Below are 16,664 nucleotides of genomic sequence, written 5' to 3'. Positions count from 1 at the left end.
GAGACTCAGACGGGACTTCGCCGATCTAGAGTTTAGACGTAGGGCTGCACGCTCTGGCTTTGAAATGGAAATTAAACTTCAATAAAGACTTTTGTACATAACATCAGCCTGGCGTTGCTCCTCTGTGAGCTGGGACCTAGAGGCAGCCCTGACACTACTACTAGAACCTGAGATCATTTCCTCACTTGAAAAAGAAAAATACAGAGATGTGTCTGATAAGTCAATTCCACCATAGATCTGCATTATAAAATGATGCTGTATTACTTAGTGTGAATGGAGTGATCATGTGTTGCTCTTGCCATTTTCTCATCTGCATTGCTATAAATTGTAACATAGAGAGGACAGTGGAGAATGGGGAAAGTGTTAAAATAACAGAATGTGAACATTGGGTTTGGAATGTGTTCAGTCCCTTTCTTGTCTTTCTTGAAAGTCTTAACAGGATTCTCTCACCTCTACTCCCAAACAGGTGAGGAAGATGACGGCCAGTATTCTATGGAGCCTGTGAATTCATTAGGAAGAACAAAGAAACAGTTTAAATGCATGGAATGTGGCATGAACTTTAGTCACAGGGGAAGACTGAGGATACACCAACAAATTCACACAGGGGAGAGACCATTTAAATGTATTGAATGTGGAAAGAGCTTCAATCAAAGTGGATCACTTAGAAGACATCAACGAACTCACACGGGGGAGAAACCATATAAATGTATTGAATGTGGAAAGAGCTTCAGTGAAAGTGGGAACCTTAGAACGCATCAACGAACTCACACAGGGGGGAAATCATTTGAATGTATTGAATGTGGAAAGAGCTTCAGTGAAAGTGGATCACTTAGAAGACATCAACGAACTCACACAGGGGAGAAATCATTTGAATGTATTGAATGTGGAAAGAGCTTCAGTGAAAGTGGATCACTTAGAATACACCAACGGACTCACACTGGGAAGAAGCCATTTAAACGTATCGAATGTTGAAAGAGCTTCATTGAAAAGGAACACCTTAGGAAAAATCAGCTAACTCACACGGGGGGAAATTATAGATGTATGGAATCTGGAAAGAGCTCCAGAGGGAGTGGAGACCTTAATATTCATAAGCAAATTCACACAGGCGGATAACCATATAAATGTATGGAGTTTTCCACTCAGGGTTCCCCGGGTTCCTGATAAGTGACGGTGACTGTCAAGTCTCTGGATGTGCAGAAAAGAATTTGGTAGTGTTTGTTTTCCATCTTCGGGGCCATGCTGTTTGGAGACCCTTGCTTTTTTAATTTGAACTGTTGATCTGGATAGCTTGGAATCTGGCATTCTGGACTTTCCCCACAATGCTGCTTATTGGTCAGAACAGAGAGCTGGGTCTGGATTTCCTGCTTCAGTGCATCATTCCCACGTACACTTCCTCAGTTTGTGAATATGGCTGCTTTGGATTCCTTTGGGCCAGTTACTAATAATCTACTTTTGTTGTTGTTCAAAATGGGTTTTTGCTGGTAATGGGTTCATGAAATTTCAATAAAGCAAAGATCCCTTTCAAGAGATTTATTTTCATGTATTCCACTGTATAGTTTGGTTGGTCTGTGACACCCCCCTGCCCGGTCGTTTTGTTTCTTGCAGAGCGCCCAGTCTTTTGGTGAAGTGTGTTTGTTGCGCAAGAACTCCAAAGCAGCTTTAATTACAAAACCTGAATTTTCCTGTGTGTGACTGAATCCCACCCCAAAACAGAGATGGTTTGGAAATGTCCTTTGTCAGATGCATGAAGCATGAATGTAAGCTTGTTATATTTATCTCTACACACACACACACACACACACACACACACACACACACGTGTTCATGGGTGGAAAGAAAAAAGTGAGGTCAGACAGACAATGAAATTCAAGCAATGCAGAAGGGCAGGTTTATGAAAATTAAACTATTATCCTTAACACTTTCCCAAACTTGGGGAACCCAGTGAGCCATAAAAGTAGGAGAGCAAAGAGCTTGAAGACAAAGAGCACTTAGTGGCAGAGCAGGTGATACTGATGGCGGCGAATGAGGAGGTGGGAGAGATTGGGGGGGTGGAGATTCACTTGGGACAATGCCATTATCCAAGAGGCTGGGTTCTACAGCTTCTCTCTATAAAGTTTTAAATAAATAAGGACTGTTAGAAACTTTCCCTTGTCTTTATACTTTCCTGGGCTACCATCTGACAGCACCCTAACAGGTGCAAATAGCCATGGGCACAAGTCTCTTGGGGTGGGGAGCCCAAACAGAATACCAGTATGCCCAAGGGACCTGATCCGAGGAAGAAGCCAGCCAATCCATAAACGGGTTGGAGGTCAGAGCGGCCAGACTGGCCCTCCTCTACTTTGAGATGTGATGGAATCTATAATCCCTATCAGCAGACCACATAGCAGACCTCCCAGGCGAAATGGAGCCTTTGCCCACAGGTTTTGCAGCAAATAGGGGATTGCTTTGTCCTCCCAAGAGTGGACCTGTTTGCAAGTCCAGAAAACCAAAAGGTGGAGCTCTTCTCCTGGCTCAGGACCCAGGGAGCAATGGGTATGGATTCCTTGACTTCCTCTGGCTGGGGTTGGGCTCCCATATGCCTTCCCACAGCCCTAATCCAGCTATTTCTCAGGCGAGTCAGATCTGCTTCACTGTGGTAGCTCTCTTCTGGCCATGGAGGCTCTAGTTCACAGAACACATGGCCCCAGAACTCATGCTGGAGGACTTATCCGCTGCTGGGAGGCCTTTTCCACCTGACCTGGAGGGCAGAATCTAGCCTCCATATTAAAAAATAATGCTGAAGCAAACTCTTGGGTTGCAGTGTTAGGGTCTCCTTTTCAGGTCTCTGTTATTGGTTTTACTGCCCCAAATGTCTAAAATGCTTTAAAATGGCTTTTAATCTGTGGGTATTTAAATTTTATTGGAGGTGGCTCCAATACTTTGGCCACCTTATGAGAAGAGAAGACTCCCTGGAAAAGACCCTGATGTTGGGAAAGATGGAGGGCACAAGGAGAAGGGGACGACAGAGGACGAGATGGTTGGACAGTGTTCTCGAAGCTACCAGCATGAGTTTGACCAAACTGCGGGAGGCAGTGGAAGACAGGAGGGCCTGGCGTGCTCTGGGGTCACGACTAAACAACATTTAAATTTTGGTTGTTTTGTTTTAAATGAGTGCAGCATGTGCCTGGGAAGAGAGGAGAAGGGGGGGGGGGGGTGTAATTACAGTGCTTCAGAGTAGGGGGAAATACAGTGGTACCTCTGGTTATGAACTTAATTTGTTCTGGAGGTCTGTTCATAACCTGAAACTGTTCTTAACCTGAAGCACCACTTTAGCTAATGGGGCCTCCTGCTGTCACCGCATGATTTCTGTTCTCATCCTAAAGCAAAGTTCTTAACCCGAGTTACTATTTCTGGGTTAGTGGAGTCTGTAACCTGAAGTGTATGTAACCTGAGGTCCCACTGTATAGGGGAAATGGGGCAGGCCCGGTAAGGAGCACATGGCATAGGCAGTTGGTGACTAGTGCTCCTGTGAAAGCCCTGACTGACCTCTGGAACATCTGAATGGCTCTCTCCCACTTTGTGGAGCCCACTTGGCTCCCTGGTCTACTCCATAGCTTAGGGCAAAGAAGGAAGCTAGGAGACAGCTCAAACACAACTGGAGGAAAGATCCTGTAAAATGTTATCAAAAATTGGTAAGGGCTCCTCACCGAGCCTAACGAGTGACAGTGAAGGCAGCCAAGAAAGGCATACTGCCATGGACTGACTGGATGAGGAGTGGTGGGAGACACGAGCTGGGGGACCTCTAAGAGAACCCCCAGGGGAAGAAAGCTCAGAACTAGGGGAGTAGAGGTGGGATGACAATGGGTGGTCAGAGGGAGAAAAAGGAGTAGATGGGGGGGGAGGAGGAGGTGTCAGAAGCTGAAGGGGCAACAGGGCTTAGTGAGCAGGGAGAGTCTGCACCAGAGAGAAGTCCAGAATCAGAGGCAGAAGCGGGGGGGGGGGGGGGGCAAGAAGAAGAAATCAGACAGGCTGCTGGAGAAGCCAGGGAATCTTCCTCCTACTGTGACCAGTTCCCTTCCTCTTGATCTCCCAGAACACACAGAGGAACAGCCAGTCTATATCTGCATCAGGAACAATATGGGTGTGGCTGAAGTGTCAGGCAAAGTTCATGCAAGAAAGGCCAAAGCAGTTACTCATTAACCATTTACTGTAATATTTCTGATTTTAAAAAGCCTTCCATGCCTCCCCCAAAAGAAACTATGTCTTTGTTCTATTTCGTATAAAGACGTCTCACACAAATGCTCAATTCAGTAACGATGGAGAAGGGTGGTTTTCTCTTTCTTTCTTTCTTTCTTTCTTTCTTTCTTTCTTTCTTTCTTTCTATGCAGACTTCTATACTGAGGGTGGGGCAAAGATGAAGAGGAAATCCGTGATATTTGAGAAGTGAAGAGAGAGAGGGAGGAAGTTGAGCATTCCCAGAAGCACCATTTAAGGCAACAGTTCCTGGTTGTAGTTACATCATTCTGTACATAATACACACTTCTCTGCCCTGTCATAAAGAAAGGGTGAGGAAGCAAGAGCAAGAATAGCTGACCGGGGGAAAAGGAAACCTCGTCGATCAGTCAGCCCAGCATCTTGGCAGCAAGAGAAAGCTAATTCAGGGGTGAGTATTTTACCACTAGACCCCAATTTATGCTCTCAGGCAGCTGGTTGCTCAGAAAGGGCTGTTTTCATTCAGTTCTCAGTGAGCCTGCAGGGGTGTTTTAACCCTTCCCTTCTCCTTCACAATCCTGTGGAAAATAAGACATCCATATAGAAACTGTTAGCCCCAGGCAAGAAACTTCTATTGCAGACCACAAAAAGGCCAAGTGTTTTTAAATTTTGTTTGTTCCAATAGGATGGTGGAGCTATTTAATCTATTTTAGCTCCAGAATGTGCTTGAATCCACACACCCAGTCTGGAGGCACTGTCACTCCCCACTAGAAGGATTTGGAAATGCTTATTGACCAATAGTTTTCACCCCAACCCCTTTATCCTCTAGCTGCTTCTCATTTTGCTTTTTTTTCTACAGCTGCCTCTTCTGTCAACAAATCCGCAGACTCTTCATCCACCATGGCCTCCTATTCTCCACCCACAGATGTGGAGGATGAAGTCTTGTGCCCCATCTGCAGGGACTATCTGACAGACCCCGTGACCTTGGACTGCGGCCACAACTTCTGTCAGGGCTGCATCCAGAACTGCAGCGATAAATGGGAAGAAAAGGGTGCGGGGGACTTGGAGTGTCCGGTCTGCAGAGCCAAGATCCAGAAAGGGAATTTCCGTCCCAATTGGGACCTGGCAAACATATCAGAAAAGTTTAAACTCCGAGGAAAGGAGCTATGTGAGAAACACAAGGAAAGACTCCACCTGTTCTGCAGAGATGATAAAGAATTGGTGTGCATGTTTTGTGAACGTTCCCCGGAACATGAATCGCACACTGTGGTCCTCAAGGAAGAAGTTGTCCAGGAATACAAGGTACGAAGTCATCTTGGCACTTGGTAACTGACTCCTTCCTCCTCCCCACCATTCGTTCTCTTTGCAGAATATTGTCTCAGTGTGTCTGGAAAATAACTCCCACTGCAAGGGTACGTCTAGTTTTCTGTCCCCTCAGCAAATTACCAATACTGGAGGGTACCTTCTGCCCTCTCCCTTCAAAAAACAGCTCCTATTGCTCCAACACCACAGCAAGGGGAGGGCAGGGGCTAGACCAGGGGTGAGGAACTCTGGCCCTGTAGGTAGTGGCCTCGGTCCAGTATACCTGAAGGAACGTCTCCACCTCCATCGTTCTGCCCGGACACTGAGGTCCAGTGCCGAGGGCCTTCTGGCGGTTCCCTCGCTGCGAGAAGGCAAGTTACAGGGAACCAGGGCCTTCTCGGTAGTGGCGCCCGCCCTGTGGAACACCCTCCCACCAGATGTCAAAGAGAAAAATAACTACCAAACTTTTAGAAGACATCTAAAGGCAGCCCTGTTTAGGGAAGCTTTTAATGCTTAATAGGTTATTGTATTTTAGTTGGAAGCTGCCCTGAGTGGCTGGGGAAGCCCAGCCAGATGGGAAGGGTATAAATATATTAGTAGTAGTAGTAGTAGTAGTATTGGGGCTCCCATCTTTTCCCTAAAAAAAATTCTGTATTAAGGGATTCTTTGTTTTGACATTTCCTGGAACATTTTGTAAAGGATAGTTTCATCCATCCCAAGGGGTGAAGAACAAGGTAACACCCTTCTCCTCATTGCAAACACAGCAGCTGTGCAGTCTGACAGGACAATCTTAGGGTTCATCCACACTTATGCTCAGTGGCGTAGTAACGTCAGGCGGTACACGGTGCGAAAATTTCTTGTCACCCCGCCCCCCCCACATTGAAATTATTAAAATAAGGAAAAATAAGATACTTATACTTGCAGGTGTTATTTTCTGGTTTATTTACTTAACATTGTAAGCAAAAGCACTTAAAACCCCTTTTCCGAACTTTGTTCTCTGCAAATTTTGAAATCACATCATCAAAATCAATTCCTTTCGCTACTTTATTTTCAATTGACAAGATGGCTAAGCCAGAGATCCAAAACAAAAAAAATTCCTTCCAGTAGCACCTTAAAGACCAACTAAGTCAGTTCTTGGTATGAGCTTTCGTGTGCATGCACACTTCTTCAGATACCTTGGTATCTGAAGAAGTGTGCATGCACACGAAAGCTCATACCAAGAACTGACTTAGTTGGTCTTTAAGGTGCTACTGGAAGGAATTTTTTTTGTTTTGACTATGGCAGACCAACACGGCTACCTATCTGTAACCAGAGATCCAAGCTTGACTCATCCTGGACCTAAGACCTAAGATAACTCTTGATTAATTTTAGCTTTGAAAAACTCCTGTCACATGCTGTCTAGCAATGTAAACTGAACTTTAGAATAACTTCGTAATTTGAGTTAAGGCTGAAAGCAAACAGGAAATTGCCCTAAAAATGGCAATTTATACATATATTTGTATTTACCTTTTAGGCTGTGTACCTGTTTCAGCAATTCACATAAGCCTATAGTAAAAATAACATTTATAGAAATAACAGGAGTTATACAAACGGGTCTTACTAAAAAATGACAGAATGCACTTTGCAACTACTCACTTAAAACCTAGGATCGCATCCTCTGCAAGGAGATAGAGCAGTTTCAAGCCTATCACTCTTCCTAAGCGCAGGGCCGACCTTGCTCCCAGGCGCTTGAATGCATGGCAGAAAATAAGCATATCGTCCACCTCTACTCTCTCCAAATCAATCCTGAGTTTTTGTTTTCTCTTCAGAATGTGATGGATAGCTGCCTGGAGAATCTGCTGGAGGAGAGAGAGAAAATTCTGGTAAAAAAAGCTGCGGTGAAAAGGGAAAGCGAAGACTTGCTCGTAAGTGACCTGGACACTGGGAAGGGAAGGAGGACGTAAACCATCACCCTCATATTGAGAAACTTCGTGTAAAATGCAGAGAAACAAAAGCCAAGAGGCAGCCCAAGTCCTCAGAACACATGTCCTTTGGAAAACCCTCATCTCTCCTAAAATTTCTTAGCTGGGAGTAAGGCCCGCTGAACACAGTGTGACTTTCTTCTGACTGCACTGGCCTGACTCCACTGGCTACGAATTAGTTTCTGGGCCCAATTAAAAGTGCTGGTTTTAACCTATAAAGCGCCTCAGCAACATCCAAAGGGCCCGATCCACTAGGCGCTGGGGTGGATTGCTGAGTCAGGCCCAGGCTGCCACCAGGGCGCAGCAAAAAAGCAGCTCCGGCTCACCCAGCCCTACCCATTGCCACCCCACCACCACATTTACCTGACATGGTTTTTTTGTTTTTTAAGAAATATTTTATTTATATGCCGCCCTCCCCAACCGAAGCTGGGCTCAGAGCGGCTAACAACAGTAAAATGATACAACATTCTAAAATCATTTCATTATAAAATCAGTTCAAATCATATTAATGGCAACCATTGGGCTAGAGTTCTGTGAGGATTACCAAAGGTGGAACAGCTCTGTCTTGCAGGCCCTGCGGAAAGATGTCAAGTCCCGCGGGGCCCTAGTCTCTTGTGACAGAGCGTTCCACCAGATTGGAGCCACAGCTGAAAAAGTCCTGGCTCTGGTTGAGGTCAGCCTAACCTCTCTGTGGCCTGGCACCTTCAAGATGTTTTTATTTGGAGACCGTAAGGTCCTCCGTGGGGCATACCAGGAGAGGCGGTCCCGTAGGTATGAGGGTCCTAGGCCGTATAGGGCTTTAAAGGTTAAAACCAACACCTTAAACCTGATCCTATACTCTACCGGGAGCCAGTGCAGCTGGTATAGCACCGGGTGAATGTGATCCCACAGCGAAGACCCCGTAAGGAATAAAATTACAGGTCCAGCGCCGAGGGCCTTCTGGCAGTTCCCTCGCTGTGAGAAGCCAAGTTACAGGGAACCAGGCAGAGGGCCTTCTCGGTAGTGGCACCCACCCTGGGGAACGCCCTTCCACCAGATGTCAAAGAGAAAAATAACTACAAACTTTTAGAAGACATCTGAAGGCAGCCCTGTTTAGGGAAGCTTTTAATGTTTAATAGGTTATTGTATTTTAGTGTTTTGTTGGAAGCCGCCCAAAGTGGCTGGGGAAACCCAGCGAGATGGGCGGAGTATAAATAATAAAGTATTATTACATTTGTTTGTTTATTTATTTATTTATTTATTTATTTATTTTATTCTGCACCCGCTGGAGTTTCTGAGTCAGTCTCAAGGGCAGCCCCATGTAGAGTGAGTTACAATAATCCAGTCTGGAGGTGACCGTCACATGGATCACAGTGGCTAGGTCGGGGCAAGAGAGGGTTCTAGATTGTGGGCCCTATTGATTGAAACGGGAGCCTCAGCAATCGCCCTCTCCTGCCAGAAAAAAAACACAGGACTACTCCAAGAAAACGCAAATGGCAAAAAGGAGTGCCAGGCCCTGGTGGGCACCCCCTTACCCACTTGGGTTTGGCCAAGCAAATAGCCGGCCAATCAGGATTTTCTTGCTACACTTTTCACTGCCCTCTGTGGCCCCCTAGTCTCTTGCTGTGGCCCCCTTAGAATATCATGGGTGCCCCCCGGTTGGGGAACACTGCTTTACACCACCAGCCCTTTCTGGGTCAAATAACTTGTTACAATCCTTGACATTTTACCCCCAACGCTTCCCACCCAGTCTAGAAGTCTCAGAGTCAGCATCTTCCTGACTTCTCATCGTGCCAATAATAATAATAATAATAATAATAATAATAATAATAATAGTTATTTATACCCCACCCTCCCCTGCCAAAGCCAGCCTCAGGGCGGCTAACAGCAGTAAAATTACGGTAAAAACTTAATGGGGGGGGGGGAACCAACTTAAAATACAGGTTAAAATGCAATTTAAAATGCAGCCTTATTTTAAAAGTAGCCCATAGATCAAACCCATAAGGGGAGGGAAACATAAGGGCCAGACTGAGTACAAACCAAAGGCCCGGCGGAACAGCTCTGTCTTGCAGGCCCTGCGGAAAGATGTCAAGTCCCGCAGGGCCCTAGTCTCTTGTGACAGAGCGTTCCACCAAGTCGGGGCCAGTACTGAAAAGGCCCTGGCCCTAGTTGAGACCAATCTAGCCACCTTGCAACTTGGGACCTCCAAAATGCTGTCATTTGTGGACCTTAAGGTCCTCCGCGGGGCATACCAGGAGAGGCGGTCCCGTGGGCTTTGAGAAGCCAGAGTTGCCCTTCCTGTGGAATTCTCACAACGCCCCTCTATTCTGCGAAGATTGGACACAAATAGAGATGCTGAATTCCTTTCCTCTTCTTTTTATTCTGCTTATTGCAGAAATTAACAGAAACGGAGAGGCAAAAGGCAGCCAGCGAGTTCAGGCAACTGCGCCAGTTTCTCAAAAAGCAAGAGAAGCGCCTGCTGAATCAGATGGAAAAGGTGGAGAAAGAGATTGCAGCAAAAAGGGATCAGCTCATGGACCAGCTCTCTGAGGAACTCTCCTCTCTTCAAAGGATCATTCAGGAGATGGAGGAGAAACGCCAGCAGCCAGGAAGTGAACTCCTCCGGGTAAGGCTGTGGCAGAAGCAGCTGAATGTGTGTTTGTAAGGGAATTATTATCATTTTGGGAAGTATTTAAAGATTTGATGTTTCCTTATTTATAGATATAAATACGGTGGTACCTCAGGTTAAGTACTTAATTCGTTCCAGAGGTCCGTTCTTAACCTGAAACTGTTCTTAACCTGAAGCACCCCTTTAGCTAATGGGACCTCCTGCTGCTGCTACGCCGTCCGTAACCTGAAGCGTATGTAACCTGAAGCATATGTAACCCGAGGTACCACTGCATATATATATTCCGCTGGAATACGCCTAGAGCTGGTTGCCAGGGCTGTTCTATAGAGCAGCAGGATCACCCTCGAGTTCCCTTCAACTCTACAATTCTACGATTCTGTGGGAGTTTCTTTCCATTATTTGCAAATGTGGGTTTTCTCTCTTATGTTGCATGAAGAATTTGAAAAACTCGGATGTTTCCCTGCACATTTTAAAATGTGGGAGCAGCTTTGTTCTATTCAATTGCATCTAATAGTTCACCTTTCACTGCGTCGAAATGGAGCCATTTTGTCTGTTGACAATAAACTCGTGAATATCTCCTCCATGGGAAACCCACAGCCTCAAAGGGCCAGAGCGAATCCTATCCTGGGTCTATCTTGTGGCAGGCACTGATTTCCCTTCTTCTCTCCCTCTTTTTCTCTCTAGGATGTGAGAAGCACCTTGCAGAGGTAAGTGGGTCCTTCTCATTTCCAGTAGCTTCTCCTCATGAGGCTGGGAAGGGTCCAGGAGCCCAGTACATAAAACCTGCCCCTCCAGGCTCCAAGGGAGAGAGAGGGGGACTCCCCACACCTGCAGCATTTCGCAGGTAACAACAGGAGCCCTCCTTTGAACCCCTCAGGTCCAACCTGTTTTTCTGCTCCTTTGTTCTCTTTCTCAGAAAATGACAAAGAATAGAAAGCATCTTTTAAGAGCCAGGCAAAATCCTTTCAGTTTTTTTCTAGACTTTTAAACTTCTTCTTAGATACCCTTACATATACTTTTAAGATGGTGGGAGTTGTCTTCTGTAGCCCACTCTGCTGTTTCTTGAAGTGCTTTTTCGAGTTGCATTTGATTCCATTTGTTGAATTTTAACAAATGGTTAGAGCAGCCGAAAGGCATAATCAAGGCAAAAATGAACTGAGCAATGGGTTGAGAAGAGGGCAAGAATGGCCCAGTGCCAAGGAATGGGTGACGGAATGAAATATGCAGTGTGCTGTCAATACACTCAGATCATTTATGCCCTTTTAGGGTTGCCATGTTTCAAAAAATTAAAAACTGGATGCAGAAGTTGTTGGGCTTTTGTGGGGCAAAGTTGTTGAGCTATGTCTGGGAAATTTCGGACATACGGCAACCCTGTTATAGGCAATGCAGCAAAGCTGGAAACAGAGAAACTCTGAGCGTAATGGTATCACTTGACGTTTCTTTTTACTGGCATAGATGTAAGTGGGGAGACTCAGAGACCGTGTTCTGGCCCCCAGGTGTCTGGCTTTGGCGTCCATAATCGCCTCCATCCCTCTGGGCCTCAATCCCTCTGTGCTTGCCTCTCCCTCTTGGCTTTCCAGCGGTTCCTTCCTCCTCTCAATTCCTTTCATTCCTTGGAGTTGGGTGGTTTAAAATTGTTTTTCTCCACCAGATATGAGAAAAGAGAGAGACTAGGGAATCCAGTGGATTTCCCTCCAGAGCTGAAGAAAAGGATCTCGCAATTCTGTGTTACAAATCCCCTTCTGCAAGGTGACATGAAGCAGTTCAAAGGTAATGAATAATGGCGGTGAGGATTTTATGCTAGGTATTGTATAAGTCTGAAAATGAGCATGCCGGACTCTTCATTATATTTTGTTCTTGCCAAATAGTCAGTGGTAGCACCAGCAGAGATTCCTTTTTTACAGCCTAGTCATCATTCTCTCCTCCTCAACTACCTATTGCCCCATTTATATTGCCATTCTCGTCCTCAGAGGCTGGAGTGGTAACTGCTGCAAATGCACCAGGGTATATTGTATTGTAAAGTCCTGAGTTTTTGTTCCAACATGTTTCTGTTCATAACTATATGGAATCTCCTTTGCATATTGTTGCTAATCTACACAATCAGGAGTGGTCCTTTGGGAGGTTCTCAGTTTGCTTGGGCTTCACAACAAGCACCTATTACCCTACTGAAGCATCTCCTCCTCCTCAGACTCACACCCGCATCTGCTCTATCTATCTATCTATCTATCTATCTATCTATCTATCTACCTATCTATCTATCATCTATCTATCTATCATCTATCTATCTATCTATCTATCTATCTATCTATCTATCTATCATCTATCATTTTTATACCACTCCATTATTCGATCTCAGGGCAAATAACAGAATGAAAAAATCTAGTGCTGCAACCATCTTGGTCTCACAAGAGATTCCACATTTCACTGGAGAAGGGGAACATTCCAAACAGCCTGTACCTAAATGTTGGTTTGAAAGAATCCCAAACCCCCAAAATGCTTTTATCCACTTTCGAACAAGAACCAAAACCACAATGTGGACTACATTAAGGCCATAAAAATAGGACACAGTGCAAGCAGTGCTGAACTTGACGTCTATATTTAACTGAGTTCTCCGCCTTCTGTGATTGAGATCCAGATAGACCATATAGAAATTTGAGTACGGAAGTGTTACTGCTTGCAAAAAAAGGAAGAGAAACCATAAGCTTTCCAAACTGACCTCATTTGGCAAACCTGCTTATCTGACCAGTCAACAGAGCTGTGTCGTGTGCTCTGAGAGGGCAACGTCCCATATATGATCCTACCAGCCTTTGATGCAAAAACCATCTCTAGAGTTCCAGGGCAATGCTACTGGAAATTAAAATTCAGTGAGGCAGGACTTCATACCCTCCAACATTTCTCCGATGAAAATAGGGATGTCCTAAGGAAAAGCAGGACAAATCAGAAGCCGGGACAGCTTCTGTAAATCCGGGACTGTCCCTGGAAACTAGGGACACTTGGAAGGTCTGGGACTTCCTTTTGCTTGAGAGCTTTGCCAATTCTGCCTCTGCAAGTTTAGTTTCTTGTTATGTTAAACAATTGCAGCTTTAATAACCCCCACCATTGGAGCCACCAGTGTACTTGGGGCAGATGTGAGGCTGTGGCCAGCTCCCCTTTGTCTTCCTGCCTAAGACTGGTATTGCAGAGCTTATGCACCACTATTGATCCTACTCTGAACTATGAGGTTCATAGACAATCTTTTCTAGTATGATTTATTATTTCTGTGTTTTACATTTTTAATTATTTTAATCTGTTCCCCATATGAACTACCCTGATATATACATCATCATAATCATCATTATTATTATTATTATTAGTTTTTTTTAAAAAAAAATTGTTCAACTTAATTTCTTTAACTTTAAATAAACAATATGCAGTATGTTGTGAAGTCATATTATTGTGACAAGATTTACCAAAGGTCCAATACTGTAGTGCTTAAACTTTCTATCTTCTTCCCTCTTCAGACACTGTATTCCTCAGACTGGCTCAGAAAGGTAAATTTCCAATGGAAGACCAAATTCACAGAGGGGATGGGAAATGTTGTTTTATTGAGTTTAAACAGCCTGTCCCCCAGACCTTGGAACTATCAGTAGCTTAACTTGAGTGAATTGCACTGTGATGTAGCAGCTATCATGGCATCCAATTCCTGGATCCACTCACACAAAAATGGAAAGTAAACATTTTCTGGGTCATTTGAGATACCTGGATTGACAGGAGGGGTACAGCATAAATAATGTTATTATTTTGTTTCTTTATTACATTTATCAATCTCTTTATACAGAGAAAATGTCTCAAAATGACTTGAGCAGATAAATACACAACGTAAAAGTCAGAAAAATGTAAGACAATGAACAGAATATACAAAATGTTCATCCAGCAACATATATTGAATAAGGGGGGGAGCCTAATTTTAAAAGACAGCAAAAAGGGCATTTATCATCTGGAGGAAGGAGAGGATGGTCCCAATCCTGAATGCAATGCAAGGAAGTCCTATTTCATGAGAGAGGGAACCTGGTTCTTGGGGTGTGTCTTGCACTGGTGTCTCCTCTCTTTCCACGGATTCTGCCTCTTTTCCTTACGCCTCATCTCTCCCCCCAACAGCAAATGTTGCTCTGGATCCAGCCACAGCTTATCCTCGGCTTGTCCTGTCTGAGGACTGCAAAAGCGTGAGATGGCGAGACGAGTATCAACACCTGCCCAACAATTCCGAGAGGTTCTACAGCGATCCTGCTGTGCTGGGACGTGAGGGCTTCACCAAAGGCAGCCATTACTGGGAAGTCATTGTGGGAAGTGAGGAGATGTGGGCTGTTGGGGTTGCCAGGAAGTCAGTGAGGAGAAAGGGCTGCTTAGCCTTAAGTCCTGAAGGAGGGGTCTGGGCTGTGGGGAAGAGGGGAGGTTGGTACAGTGCCTTCAACCCCCCTGACAACCCTCCCCTGTCCCTGAGCAACAAGCCCAAGCGGATCCGAGTGACTCTGAACTACGATGGAAGGGAAGTGTCTTTCTTCGATGCTGACACAGGAGCCCATCTCTACACCTTCCTAGGAGCCTCGTTCTCTGGAGAGATGCTCCTCCCTTTCTTTTGGCTGTCAGGAAACAAAACCCAACTCAGGATGGCTTAAGCCTTAAGGGGACCAAATCTACCTCTCGGGCCCAGGAGGCGTTTCTCTCCAGAGCAAAATGATTGCTCTGAAAGGGAAGGTTTATTTGCAAAGAGCTCTGTTGACATCTTTGCAGAGGTCCTCGGAGAGGATTCATTCCAGCCACAATCAGCAGATAGATGAAAAACGTGGGCTTTGCTTTTCCCATCCCACCCACAGTGTTCTCCCTGCAGCTTTGTTCCAAAAGAGACAGCAACACTTTCAGCAGTTCCAAACAATTTATTTCAGCGCCACTGATGTCCAACCCTGGTTTCATTTTTTATTTTGCCACCTCTCCCTCTGCACCAGATCTCCACCAGCTGTTGACATGCATTTTTGTATTGCTGAAGTGGATTACTAGAAAGCAATCCCTCCACCCACATCGGCAGGGAAACCTCACTGAGTTGCATCCAAGGATAACCATGCTTGGACTTAGACCCACTGAAAGTCGTGCACGTGGGTAACTTAGCTCCATTGATTTTGGTGAGCTTATTCTGAATAAAACAACCCATTGCTTTATAGACTTCAGATCTCCAGAGGAGTAAATAAAGGGGTTTAATGTCAGGGACCAGCTTCCAACCCCTGCTGCAAATGAAGCCTGCCCCTAGCTATAGTTGCTCCAAGGTAATTCAGTGGGGCCTCTTCTCAGTTCATTGTCTTCTGGATCAGTGCCTTAATCCTTTGAAATAAATAAATAAATAAATAAATGTTTTATTTATACCCCGCCCTCCCCGGCCAAGACTGGGCTCAGGGTGGCTAACAACCAATAATAAAAAAAGTTGATGATTAAAATACAATTTAAAAAACAAGATTAAAATACATTAAAACATTAGGATGCAGCCTCTTCACAGGAGGGGAAAGGAAAAAGAAAGAGGGGGATGGAATCAAACTGATTCTAAGCCAAAGGCCAGGTGGAACAACTCTGTCTTACAGGCCCTGCGGAAAGAAATCAGATCCTGCAGGGCCCTGGTCTCATGAGACAGAGCGTTCCACCAGGCCGGAGCCAGCGTTGAAAAGGCCCTGGCTCTGGTTGAGGCTAATCTAACTTCCTTAGGACCTGGGACCTCTAGGGTGTTGCTATTTATGGACCTTAAGGTTCTCCGTGGGACATACCAGGAGAGTATTGTAGATTCTGTATATCACAGAATAGCCATTGAGGTGTCCTCAGATGTTATTGTCCAGTTCCCATCAGCTTCAGCCAGCAGGGATGACAGTCAAGGATGATGGAAGCTGTAATCTGGACCCCACCATCTGGACTCTGCTGCCCTATATCCTTCCCATTGAAACAACTGTGAAAATAAATTTTGGACTCTATAGATGTATCCTGGTCTGGTGCATGCAATGTCTTTTGTTTTGCAGCTGTGTGATTTGTGCTCATATTGTATTGTGGCCATTAGCTATAAACAATAAAATTTATAGATAGATTGAACTGCGAAAATAAGTAATAAAATAGTAAAACAATTTTATTTTTTTGGTCTTCGCTCCCAAATGGTGTATGTGTGTTTTGTTATATTGTGCTTTTGGTTGTATTGGGGGTGGGGTGGGGAGTGGAGAAGTATGAAAGCCAAAAACGCTCCCCTCCTCTGCTAAAAGGATGCAGGAGACCAGAGGCAGTGAATGAAAAAGCAGGGAAAGGCAAACCCTCCAAGTGTCACTATTTTCCAGGGATGTCTCTGATTTAGAGAAGCCGTCCTGGTTTCTGATTTGATCCCAGAAGGGAGAGTCCACCACTTCTTGTGTTGCAGAGTCCACTGCCTCTTGAGGCAAAACAGAAAATGGTGATCACCTGCTACTGCTGCTGAAGTTATCACCCACTGAAGCTGCTGCTGGAGGGGGTGAAAAAAGGAGGCTAGAGAGCAGCAGGGGAGGAGACAGGAAAGCAGCGTCCCTGGGGCTTGGATCTGTGCCCCCCCCCTTACTGTCTGCCCC

The 16,664-nt window shown here is 45.2% G+C and overlaps 1 protein-coding gene across 1 annotated transcript; it reads left to right on the top strand.

Moving 5' to 3' along the window:
* The first annotated feature begins 1,646 nt into the window (after positions 1-1,646).
* Positions 1,647-16,201, top strand: LOC309336962 (tripartite motif-containing protein 10-like). The gene is made up of 9 exons (XM_081853504.1): positions 1,647-1,757; positions 4,368-4,642; positions 5,051-5,493; positions 7,302-7,397; positions 9,829-10,059; positions 10,747-10,769; positions 11,714-11,832; positions 13,563-13,592; positions 14,200-16,201. Exons 3-9 carry the CDS (start codon positions 5,092-5,094, stop codon positions 14,715-14,717), a joined length of 1,419 nt encoding a protein of 472 aa, XP_081709630.1. The 5' UTR covers positions 1,647-1,757; positions 4,368-4,642; positions 5,051-5,091; the 3' UTR covers positions 14,718-16,201.
* Positions 16,202-16,664: the final 463 nt, after the last annotated feature.

Source organism: Podarcis erhardii (genome assembly GCF_964252035.2).
Source record: "Podarcis erhardii genome assembly, chromosome: 2".
In the NCBI taxonomy this organism is placed as follows: domain Eukaryota; kingdom Metazoa; phylum Chordata; class Lepidosauria; order Squamata; family Lacertidae; genus Podarcis; species Podarcis erhardii.
Note: the sequence above shows the minus strand (reverse complement) of the source record. Positions and strands in the feature narration are given on the sequence as shown.